Below are 12,765 nucleotides of genomic sequence, written 5' to 3' on the forward strand. Positions count from 1 at the left end.
AGCCTCCTTCAGATGGCAGAGTGCTGTGTGCAGGAATTCAGCATCACAGCCTGCACCCAACAGCTCCAACCCACTGCAAAATCCCTCTGGGACACTCTTTGTATGCTCCAATACAAAAGGGAGGCAAAATGCTCTTAACTGCTCAGTCATGAGCTGCTTGTTTAACCCCCCCGTGCCAGCCAAGCAGAGCCCTGCTGTATTAGTGCAATTGTGAGCAACAAATCTCGCTGCTTAACATGCAAATTCCCCTGGTCAGTCTTGCAGAGAAGCACCATGAAAGCAGTTATTGTGACTTCCAATTAGCCATGTGACACGCAGCCCTGCACAGCACTCAAGGAAAATATTTCAGAAACTGTTGTCCAGTTGCTGAGAGCAGAGGTGGAGGACAATATTTGCCTTTCTCCACGTTAATGAAGCTCCAGCGCTGCATCCAACTCCACGGGAGGAATTGATGTTTGGGATCATCTCCCATTCTGGCAGCTCTGTTCTCACTGCTGGGTGATGGGGGCAGCAGGAAAGAAGACAAATTTCAAACCCAATCAGCATCTTTGCCACCGAGGAAGGGCGAGAAGAACTGCAGCAGGCAGGCGAGCATCGTGTCAAGGAGAGCTCAGCAGCAACCAGACAGCTGCAGCCCAAAGGCTTCATCTGGAATGACTTTGCTTCCAGACACTCTATTCCCTGCTTTTCCCTTATTCCACATAAAGAGCTATCTCACTGAACTTTGCAAAGTAAGATGCAACTTCTAACAGGGGTGAGAGTTTGCCATGAGAGAATGAACAGGTTCCTCCTTTCCCTTCTTGCTGCTCCCCTTGGAAGAAAGGGAAGGAACTGAGGAACCCTCCAGGAAGGACTTGCCTGTGGCACAGCTCTCCTGATTCTGCTCAGCTGAACATACCTGATGTACAGGCACAAGGGGAGAGTTTTCCAGCAGTTAGCTGCAAGCCCAGAGCTCTTCCAAAAACACAAGTGAAGAGGTCACACAAGCTGCAAGTGGCTGCAGAACAGTTATTTCTCCCCTGGTCTCACGGTCCTGCAGGAACTGGGTCACCTCTGACAGGGCACAGCTGGAAGAGAGGTGGTGCTTGGCTCCTGAAACCTTGGAATATTAGGTGGGAGACAGCTGAGCTAAAGTGGGGAAAACCTCTATAAACCAGTTAATGATCACCTTTTATTCTTCTTGGTATCTGCTATAACGAGTCCCCAATAAATCCCCCCAGGTCACCCACCACAATTTGGCTCTGCTGGACTACAACACACCAAAGCACTCAGACAGGGACTTTTTCTTTCCAAACAACATTCTGGTGAAATGAAAACTTGCTAAAAAGAGCAGTGATAATGAAACAGCTGGCACCAATCTGCAAAGCCCATTTCATTTCCAGCAGGATGGGCAGAGCAGCATCTGTTAAATTCTTGGTGAGGAACAGCCTCTTCCTGCTCCGGTCAATGAGAACAGAACTGTGCAATAAGCTGGGCTCTGATTAGCTCCATCTCACACATGCAGACACACCTGAGGATACACAGCAGCTCTCCTGACACACACAGGCATGCTGACCTTGAAAAATGCCCAGAGTAAGAGACAAAGGAAGCACACGTGGCCAGGACATGCCGTCAGCTCTGCTGAGCTGCACACAAGTAACGGGAAGTGCCGGCCATTGACAAAAACACCGCGGAGAATACAGGGATGTGACAAATCCTCCTCTCAGCTCCCCTCAATAACACAATTGAGCACGATTTTGCCACTCCCCACCGGCCTGGAATAGACTGAAACTGGGATGAATCAGCCTTGAGACGAGGCTCCCACTTCCACCCAGCATCACACACGGCCGCTGGTGTCTAATCAATCTCCTGAGCGCTCACGATTCGCCAGGAAACTTTTCCATCCTGGGGAAAACACAAAGCCTCTCCAAAATAAGTCAATCACTGGCAAGTTCGAATCATCGTGTTTCTGTTCCAAAACACCTTCCTAGGATTTAGAAATATTCTGGCCCTGCTCACTGACAGCAATCTGAAAGCTAATGTACTGGGTTAGGTCACAACCCCGGAGCTGGAGGAAACAAGCTTTATTTAGGGAACAGGAACAAGTCATCTTTCTGCACAGGTCTGGACTCCAAACCGAGTTCACTCGGGCTTCATCTGGCTCACTGGCTGATGCCTCCTGCCAGAAGCTCCCTTGAGAGAGCAAGTCAGGTTTCACACTCGGTGTGGGCACGGTGGCAGAATTCGGAAAGCTCCACCATCAGCGCAGGCTGGACTTTGACATCTGGGCAGTCCCATCCAGAGAAGACACCCAGAGGTTCCTCCAGCTCAACCCACCCCCCCTTTCTCCCTTGTGGAGAGGCAGGAACAGATCTGTGGCATTACAAAACAGCCTATTGCACACTGGAGCTGATTGTTTAAGACAGCCCTAAGAAGCTCATAATTCAAGTGAAATTTCAGCGCTTCTCACTTCGGCGAGACAACCTTAAGGAACATTACCCTGAGAGCATGAATCAACACGAGCCAGCTGACACGCATTTCACATCTCTCACATCTCCAAAGGCCAGCTGCTGCTGTAATGCAGAAGGCACAATGGGTTATTTAACCCCAGAGCAGCAGTGCCATGCCCTGCGAGCACCAGGCAGGGACACGACTGCCACCACGGCCACAGACACCCTGCGTGGAGCTTGCCCACCTCACACGCTGCTCAGGAGCGTGGAATCTATTTTATATTATCACCCAAACCCCGATTATGTTCTCCTGTCTCATCCATTGGGTAGCACAGGCGAGATAAGAGCAAGGAAATTGAACGGAGCCTATTTCTGTGACATGATCTCACCTCGGAACACCTAGCTACCAAAGCACATCTCAGGACAAGCGCCAGTGTGGCTTTTAATGCTATATTTTGGTCGAGATTCTTGGGAATGTGATGATTCCTGCTGTTCTTGTTCTTTGACGGGTCCATTCTGCTCAGCACTCGTGCAGATTTTTACTGGTTGGTAAATCTGCTCAGTCCAGATGCATTTTAGGTAACCCACTTTTTTTTTTTTTTTAATAGAAAGAATAAGAAAGCCTCATACTACCTCGTGCTATAAAATTCCTTTTAATGACACTGATGTGACTAAATCCACAGGAGGTTGTGGAGTCTTCCTCTCTCTGGAGACATTCCAAACCCACCTGGATGTATTCCTGCGTCACCTGCTCCGGATGACCCTGCCTCGGGAGGGTGGTTGGACTAGATCATCTCCAGAGGTGCCTCCCTGCCCCAACTATTCCGGGATTCTGTGAAATCCCACATAGTTCTTAGCAGCTGGAATTCTGCTATTTCCATGAACTCTGTATCTGGCATTAATCAGCAGATGGTTGGTTCAGATACAACTCCAAGGGCTACATAGTTTTACATTAAGGAATGACAGCAAAGTTACTGATAGAAAGAACACCCATCAGCTGGGACATCCGAAATAAAACCAGCCCGATAAATAACACTCTGTAAGACACAGGGGAAAACCCAGACCTGGCTCAGCAATTTTCCTGCTGAAATCTGCGGCCTCTGCATGCGTGAGAACTACTTATAAGTCAAATATCCTGTCGGTAAGCTGACTTTAAACGACTATAAAACACACACAGCTCAGCTGGAGAACATCAGGGGTCCACAAACCTGAGAGCGTTGGGAAAGCAATCATTCAGCTGGAGGAAAACACGAGGGGAGAGGCTGCTCGCACTGCAGCAGCTTTGCACAGCGGCTTTGCTGCCCAGCCCGGGGTGCACTGCACAGAGCGAGGGGAACAGAACACGCTGCTCAGCGTCTGCAGCCTCCCCGGGCACGGCTGGAGGAAAGCACCTTTCCCTCTCGCCTGCAAAACAAACCCCAGCCCCGCAGCAGCGCCGGGAGCAGAGCGAGCCGAGCAGGAATCATTTTCCGCACAGCACAAGGAGCGCAGCCCGAGGAAAACAAACTTGGGGAGCGCCGGGCAGGCCCTTTCCCCAGGCTGGCTGATCTCGGCAGCCTCCTGCCCCCGGGCCGGCCCGGAGCCCTGCAGCGCTGCCCGGCGAGCCGGAGCGGCACTGCCAGACACAGAGTGCCCGGGATCGCCCAGCGACACGAGCCGCCGGGACAAACCCGGTACAAACCCGGCACAGCCCCGCACCGCGGGCCGAGGGGCTCCGGCTGGGCTGTGCCCGTCAGGCAGCGCCCGCCCCGCTCAGCCGGCAAAGTTCGGGCGCCGGGGGAGCAGCCGAGGGCCGATCCGGGGGCTGATCCGGGGTCGATCCGGGGGCCGATCCGGGGCGGCGGGCGGCCGCGGCGCCCCGAGGCCGGCAGCAGCAGCGCGGCTCCCCCGCCCGCCGCAGGCCCCGGCCCGCAGCGCCCGCCCCGGGGTCCCCCCGCCGCCCCCCCGGCCCGCCGCCGGCGCTCACCTCCGGTGCCGTCCGAGTTCTCGTTGAGGCTGCCCGAGGAGTCGTGGTGGGAGCCCACACACCCGCCCATGGGGCCCGCAGACCCGCCGCCGAGCCGCCCCCCGCCCCCCTCCCCTGCACCGAGCTCCGCCGCCGGCCGGGCAGGCGCGATGGCTCCGGAGCCGCCTCCCCGCTCCGCGACACCGCCCCCGGGGCGCGGCCTGCGCCCAGCGCCCTACCGGCCCCGCCCCGCGCCGGGCATGGGCACCGGGCATGGGACAGGGACAGGGACCGGGCTTGGGGACCGGCACCGGGCATGGGCACCGACACCGGCACCGGGACAGGGACCGACACCGGCACCGGGCATGGGCACCGACACCGGCACCGGGACCGCCCCGCACCCGCTTAGGGACAGGGACAGGGACCGGGACCGCCCCGCTCCAGAACCGGCACGGTACAGGCACCGGAATCGGGACCGCCCCGCACCGGGACCGGGACCAGGACCAGGACCAGGACCGGGACCGCCCCGCACCGGCACAGGGACCGCGACCGGCATCGCCCCGCACCGCCACCGGGACCGATCACGGCACCGGAACCGCCCCGCGCCGGCACAGGGACCGGGATCGCCTCCGGCCTGCCGGACTGTCCCGACACCGGCACCGATACCAGCATCGACACTGGCATCGGGACCGCCTACGGCCCGCGGGACTGCCCCGGCACCGGGACTGGGACAGCCCCGATACCGGCACAGCACCGGCACCGCCTCCGGCCCGTGGGACCACCCCAGCACTGCCCCGGCACTGCCCCGCACCGGGATGCGGTGACACCCCCGCACCGCCAGCCGGGAAGGTCACCGGCCGTGGCTGGGTTGATTTCCTTCTCCATGCCGAGCCTGCGGCTTCCCCGTGCTGTTTGCAGCATCCCTGCAGTGTTAAGGACGGAGCTCTGAGCATCCCGCTCCAGTGGAAGGTGTCCCTGCTCATGGAACAAGAGGGTTTTTAAGGTGCCTTCCGACCCAAACCGTTCTGTGATTCCACGATTTGTCTCTGCACACGAAGAGAAAGTCCATGTTCAGAGATCAATCTCTGCCCTGCTAATCAGCCACCCACCCCTGTGCTATCAGACTGCCAGTTTGAAATAAAAACTGAGCTAACTCAGTGCTTTTTGGTCAATCAGACCAAGCAGGCTTCAGTTCTCTGAGAAGAAAAGTTTGGCTTTTGTTCTCTGAATGCCCAGCTGGGTTATCTTGTTTCGGCAGCAATCGGAGAGTTACACTTCCTACACTATCAGATGCACTGGAGCTCCTCGAAATAATCAGCCATAAGTCAGAAGACTGGAAAATGGGAGCAGACAGTGCAAAAAATAAAGCCTGCTAACAGACTGTGCTCTGGGTTCCCCACACACCCTGCTATACACAGCAGCTCCATGTTCTCGTACACAGAGCAGCACAAAACAAAACTCAAGCTGAGCATGTTTTTCCTCCATAAAGATGACATGGCAAGTGTGGTTTTTTTGGAATTAAAATAGCATAGCTGTTTGTAGAGTTTCTAGCCACCACCACAGTGAAAAGAACTGATGGACAAAGGCGTTTTTCTACCATTAATTTCCCTATATAATCTTCATACCGAAAGCCCAGCCAGCCTTTGGGAAAGCTCTTGTGTTGATAATTAAAATCCCAAACGTGTGAGATAAGCTGAGTGCCAAATGCCAAGCACTTTGTCGTCTGAGAACAAAAAGGCACAGAGCTCATCTGCTTTATTGGGTCCAAATGGGAAGGTCAGGCCTGGTAAGAAGGCCTAAAGAACAATTATTAGTGTCTGAGCACATGGCTACTAATTACAACAAAGGCAAAGATTCCTTGTCTGTGCAGACATTGAAACCAGATCAAGGAACCACACAGGGCTCAGTTGTTTGGAGATTTTATCTGAGGGCCACAGGACAGTTTGCATATATATACACTGTATAATCAAAGATACTGTAGAATCACTAAATCAGTCAGGTTGGAAAAGAGCTCCAAAACCATCGAGTCCAACCTGTGCTCAATCCCCACTTTGTCCCCAGCCCAGAGCACTCAGTGCCACCTCCAGCCCTTCCTTGGCCACCTCCAGGGCTGGGAACTCCAAACCTCCCTGGGCATCCCATTCCAATGCCTAAAATATATCAGGCTGTGGGGAGAGATTGAATACTATTTGTCCAAAACTGTAGAAATACGGCAGTAGGTGTTGATGTGGGTATTTTATCATCAGAGTACAGCAACCCCGCAGGGAAACCATAGATTGTGGGGATGCACACTGGGAGGGCTTCTCCCTGCTCAGTGAAATCCCAAAACTGCCCCAAAACTGGAGCCAAGGGGTGGAAATACAACGTGACTCTGTTCCAGGCAGCAGTCTGCTCGTGGAGCCTTGGAAAAACACACCAGGGCTTGTTATTCTGCCTGTTTGGGATGGAATTCTTTCACTGGATACCTCGCTGTTGTCACACACAGAGTGTGGAGTGCAGGTATTGGTGTTTGTGTGCATATAGACACCCACGAGTGGCCAAAGGGAATATTTACAGCCTGACCGCAGGGATCAGGATGTACTTGCAGTAACAATGTATTGAGGGGAAAAAAAAGTTGTTTTTCTGAATGGGTGATTAATTCTGAAGGTTATTCCTCCTCAAAATAAGTTTCCCTGAGCCTTGCAAGCAGAGCTTGTGCGCTTCAATCTCAGCTCTGCTCCAAACGCCCACTGTGGCCTTGGACAAGTCAGGTAACCTTGGCTGCTCTGTTTCCATCAGTAGATCAGTGTTGGTCTGCACATCTCTTGGGGGGATGGCCAGGATTAATTAATTCTTATCCTTCATTACCTGCTAACTTCCTGCAGCGCGTAGGATGGAAAACATTGAAAATCAGAAGTGATTTTTCACCAATTAAAGGGTGTCATGGATTGACTGCTCCCCTGCCCTATGTGGTTAGGATTATTTGGGGATCACAAACCCTACAGTGCCAACAGATGGAGGATTTTTTGGGGCATAAATCCTACTGGACTGTGTTGTCCTGGGAGCACTGAGGGATGGGGTTTGTGGCCAAGGAATACAGCTCCTGGATCCCTGGAAGTGTCCAAGGCCAGGCTGGATGGGGCTTGGGACACCCTGGGATAGTGGAAGATGTCCCTACCCATGGTATAGTGATTGGAATGGGATGATTTTTAAAGTCCCTTCCAAGCCAGGCCATTCTACAGCTCTGTGATTGTCAGGTTATTTCCTATATCATCCTATATAATCAAATATTTTCTCTACTTGCCCAGTTTTTCTCTCCAGCTGGGATCTCGCTGTTTGCTCGCACTCAGTGCTGGTGGATTTTGCTATCACATGACGATCCAGAGTGATAAATCCCTGTTCTCTGATGATTCAGCTCTGTGTGGGAACAAGGATGAGATGCTGACAAATTGCATCAGCACTGAAACTTCTCTCTCAGGCATCCACATTTTGATTTTTATCATCAGTGCTGCCCAGGACAGCATTATCAAAGCCTTCACATTGTAAGTGAAAGTCTTCCCACATTTCTTCCATCCTGCTTTTGACAGATGGGAAAGGGAGACACGACTGCTGAGGTTATCAGCCAAAGATCCTGCAGGAAGCAAGAGCAGGAAAGAGCCATGGAGCCCAACTGCCCATTTTCCTCCTCAGAGAGACTGAAGGAATTCGGCAAGTTGCTATTTTCAGATTTACTTCCCCACGGCTCTTCCTGAAAGCTGATGAGGCTGTAGCCTCATTTTCACAGGCTGGAGGTTTCCCTGCCTCCGTGTGAAGCACAGCACCTCTGTTTCCATGTGTTTTTTAGGAACGCTGCCTCCCATCCCCAAATTTCCTCCAGCAAATGTTAGGCTGATTCCAATCTCACATCATCCATCCCACACTGAAATCACTGGTGGCAAACTCCACCAGCCAGAAGCAGCAGAGCTGGCTCAGAACGATGTGAAACCAGGCAGGGCTTGCTCTCCTGGAATGACCACGAGACAGAAAAAACCCTGTGGCTGAGGAAGCCATCAGACAGCAGGACACCCCGAGCTGGCCAGGAATGAACAGAGTGAGGGCTCTGTGTGTCCTGCAGCACCTCCAGGAGCACAAACAGCACTCCTTGGCACACAGTGTCTGCTGTAGGAAATGCTGGAATAGGAAGTTCAGGAGCTCCTGAGGGAATTTCCATCGTTGGGTTATTGCTGTGAATAGCAATGTTGTGTTTCTTTCCCAACCTCTGCAAAGCCCCACACCTTCTGCTGGGGGCTGCTTTGGGTTCTTTATTTCTCTGTGCTAATAAAAAATGGAAAAGAGATGTTTCCACTTGCTTTTAATTTTTCTGCAAAGCTCTGTCGTTTCGATTTCAATTGCTGGAGAAAAAGGGTCACTGGAAAGGTTGAAAATCATTATTTAATGTTCTGTATCTGAGGTGATGGTAGGAATCTCTAAGGGTGGATTCTAGTGCAGGAACCAGGCAGGGCAGGGCTTGGATCAGCCTGGGATAGTGGAAAGTGTCTCTGCCCATTGGAATTGGATGATTTCTAAGGTCCCTTCCAACCCAAACCGTTCCATGTTTCTATGATTTATTGCTTTGACACATCAGGGAGGTTTTGCTGATGGTCAAAGTATGCAATTAAAGAAAAAAAAATTAACCTCGACTGCTAAAGCAACAAAAGTGAAACGCTGCTTCCCTCCTGTGGTGACCTCCCTGATTGCACAGCGAGACGCTGCAATAAACGGCACTTTTTAAGTGATTTAAAAAAAAATAAATATTATTATTCTGCTGCCATTGCAGCCAGGCAGTCACTCAGATCCTGCTGTCATTGTTAAAACCCTGGACTGACATTTCCAAAGCAGAACACGAAGCTCAGCTCGTGCTGCTGGAAGCCCTGAGAACCTTATCTCCTCCCAAGCTGCTGGTTGTGGCCAAGTTCTCCTCTTTCAGCATCCTTTGAGAGGATTCTCTGCCTGGCTGGGTGCAGAAGTGTTCTGTGTCACTGTGTTTAATAATGAATTGCTGAGGGACAAAGGCAGCACACGAGGATGGAGCTCTGCCAGCCCCCTGCACATCCCCAGGGGAATAAATTAAAATTTATTTATTTAATAAATAAATTCACCTGGTATGCAAATACACAGGAAAAAAGGGAAAAAAACCCCAAACCTCCAAAACCAAGTTTGAAGAGCACCAAACCACAAGGTCACCTCATTTTGCTGCAGCCCAAGTGCTGGGAAAAGGTCACACCTGGGTTTGCCATTTCTGCATTTCCTGCTATTGCTGGATTCATTTTGGTAGTGTGTTCATATTATATTAACATCTGGAGGCTCATTCAGGAGCTCACATCTCCACCTGAAGTGTCTAAAGGCAGGCTGGATGGAGCTCTGAACAACCTGGTGTGGTGGAAAGTGTCCCTGTCATGGCAAGGGCTTGGAATTGGATGATCTTTGAGGTTACTTCCAACCCAAACCATTCCAGAATTCCATGATTCCAGGATTCCATGATTCCATGATTCCATGATTCCTTGATTCCATGATTCCAGGATTCCAGGATTCCATGATTCCATGATTCCATGATTCCATGATTCCATGACACTGAATTTTGGATGCAGGATGTGGTTTGCTGCAGAAAAGGAACACAGCAGGCACATCATAAAAATATCTGTGGGCATGAATAAGTGAGAAAAAACAATGCAAAATACTTTGTTTTTCTCCTTTTTTCCTCTTTTAGCTGTGCAGGAATGAAGGGATGCACCATCAGTGGTGACAGGATAAATCAGGGATGATTAAAGAACAATTTTTTTTCATTCTCTCAGACAACCAACAACAGGAGGAGAGGGAACAGCCTCAGGCTGGGCCAGGGGAGGCTCAGGGTGGACAGCAGCAGGAATTTCTCCATGGAAAGGGTGCTCAGGCCTTGGCAGGAGCTGCCCAGGGAGGTTTGGAGTCCCCATCCCTGCAGGTGTCACCTGGAGGTGGCACTGAGTGCTCTAGACTGGGGACAAGGTGGGGATTTGGCACAGCTTGGACTGGATGGTCCTGGAGGGATTTTCCATTGGCGATCCTGAGATTCCAAGCAGAGAGTGCAAGAACTGTGCAACAGCCCCACCACACTGCTTCTCTTGGAGCTTTCAGCTCAGGAATACTAAAAATTCCTCTGGGAAAGAAGTTTGTGAGTCGCCTTGCTGCTGGATTTTCAGCTCTGCCTCCCAAATGCAAAGCACTTGAAATCAAAGAGCTATTCCTAGACAGAATATACAGACAGGCCTCTCGCACAGGACTGCAAATTGGGTTCATCTGAGGAGAAATCAGCCAGCTTTTGGCGGGAGGAGAAGGACGGGTGGGAAAGGAAACATCCTCCCTCCTGTCAGAATGCTCCTGATAAAATTAAAGCTGCAGCAGATGGTGATGGTACAGGCTAATGTTCCCATATGGCAGGATCAATCAGGCAAGGAATATGCTGCTTTAAGAGACGTGTGAAGCTGATGGATGTTAATATTCCAAATATTTTAGCTTCGGCTCTTCAGCGTTCTCCCAGGCTGTGGAGCTGGAAGAAGATTCTCGGAAGGGAAAGCAGAAAGGCCTGGGATGAAGTTGTACTCCAGGAGGATATTTATTCCTCCTCTGCTCTGCTCTGCTCTGCCCAGCTGGCTGAGCTCTTGCTTTGCTCCCTGCTTGGTGCTGAGGGCAGCAGCTCACTTGGAATGGAAATGGAGACAGGGAATGAGCAGGAGGGGAAATAGGAAAAAAAAACCCAAAATCCCAACCTGAGCAAACCCCCAGCATGGCAGGACACACTCACACCAAATTGTTGGATGATTTCACCTGACTGTACATCAAAAGTTTATTTTTTATCCCTCCTGTCCCTGAGGAGCTTATTTCACACGTGCTGTACCTCTGCTGAGCTGTGGAATTGCATCAGGGATGCTAAACTGGCATCAAAATTTATTTGGAACATGGATGATGATATTAAACACCAAAGACAACAGAAGAAGAAGAGATCCTGGCTCGTGCCCACTGTTGTTTGTCCCCGTGCTGGACACAGCCTCGGGATGGGGAAAAGGATCCCATTGTTGGGTTCCCAATAAACAAAGAGGCAGATTCTCCTCGGGCATCACTAGATGGGCTTTGTATGGATGGAGGAAAACAAAGTGTGTGTGACACACAGCACGGTGTGGGGGATCCTCCTGGGCCAGCCCTGGTGGGGATGTGACATCCAGAGGAGCCCAGGGAGGGGACAGAGAGCCAAGGCTGAGAATCCATGGATTCACATGGATAAACATCATCTTAATTTCGAATTCAGCACTCTGCACTCGAGTACAAACTTTTCCCAGTGATTTAAACTGAAGTGATGCAGGGATTTGAGTGGCTCTGGCAGGGTTGGGAGCTCAGAGGGAGGCAGTTCAGCAGAGGTGGTGCTGAGGAAGGATCTGCAGTATTCCTGCAGGAAAATTCCCTGTTGTGTTGTGGTTAACACAGGGACACCTCACATGCCACAGCAATCTGCTGAGCAAAGATTCCCAGGATAGGGAACACCAGAAGAGATGGGGAAATGGTTTAAATATTCATATTGGTGTTGGGTGAGCATCATATTCCTGCATGTGGAAAAATGAAAGAATTCTTAAGTCTGTGCTTCAGGCCCTGTGCTGCTGGCTCTGAAAAAAAACCTACTTAATTGGGACTGGGAGCTGTAAGTGACAATTCCAGAGGTGCCCTTTGTCATTTGGCTTCACCAGTGTCCAATGCCAGCTCTGGGGTTGGACTGGCTGAGCACAGTGAACCCCAGATTCATTTGGGTTGTGAAAGATCCCCAAAACCATGGAGTCCAACCTGATCCCCACCTTGTCCCCAGCCCAGAGCACTCAGTGCCACCTCCAGGTGACACCTGCAGGGATGAGGACTGCAAACCTCCCTGGGCAGCTCCTGCCAAGGCCTGAGCACCCTTTCCATGGAGAAATTCTCCATTCCCTTCCCAGCTCCATTCCCTTCCCTGGACACTCTCCAGCCCCTCCATGTCTCACCATGAGGCTCCCAGAACTGGACACAGCACTCACCACCTCAGCTCTCCCCTAAACCATCACTTTTCAATCCCCAAACCTTGCAAAAAATAAACGTTCTTTGTCAAAACTAATAATCCTAAAAAAACCCCAAAACCTCACAACTTGCACCATCTCTGTCAACGTCCAAAAGATCTGCTTTGTAATTGGAAAAGAAACCTTCAGAGCAGAGGCAGGAATGATGAAGTAATTTGTGTCACCATCCTCCCAGTGAGCCTTTCTTCGTTAGCTCTCATTTCCCATCCATACATTTGAATTTCCTGCCCCAGCCAGGCATTTTGCGTCTGTCCTGGGTGAGCTGGAGCTGCCAGACCTCATCCCTTTATCCTGAGCAAGCTGA

At 51.4% G+C, this 12,765-nt stretch overlaps 1 protein-coding gene and 1 long non-coding RNA gene across 2 annotated transcripts in view; one reads left to right on the top strand and one right to left on the bottom strand.

Moving 5' to 3' along the window:
• The window catches only part of UBTD2 (ubiquitin domain containing 2), a 44,777-nt gene extending 40,244 nt beyond the window's left edge, over positions 1–4,533 (bottom strand). The window contains exon 1 of the mRNA XM_085074014.1: positions 4,396–4,533. Coding sequence (XP_084930140.1) covers positions 4,396–4,465 — 70 coding nt within the window. The 5' untranslated portion in view covers positions 4,466–4,533. The remainder of the gene's footprint in view (positions 1–4,395) is intronic.
• A 5,703-nt stretch (positions 4,534–10,236) lies between these two features.
• The window catches only part of LOC146431402 (uncharacterized), a 46,906-nt gene continuing 44,377 nt past the window's right edge, over positions 10,237–12,765 (top strand). The window contains exon 1 of the long non-coding RNA XR_014854840.1: positions 10,237–10,343. This is a non-coding gene — a long non-coding RNA (uncharacterized LOC146431402). The remainder of the gene's footprint in view (positions 10,344–12,765) is intronic.

The sequence above is a fragment of the Lichenostomus cassidix genome, chromosome 13 (assembly GCF_008360975.1).
Source record: "Lichenostomus cassidix isolate B80296 chromosome 13, HeHo_3.0, whole genome shotgun sequence".
In the NCBI taxonomy this organism is placed as follows: domain Eukaryota; kingdom Metazoa; phylum Chordata; class Aves; order Passeriformes; family Meliphagidae; genus Lichenostomus; species Lichenostomus cassidix.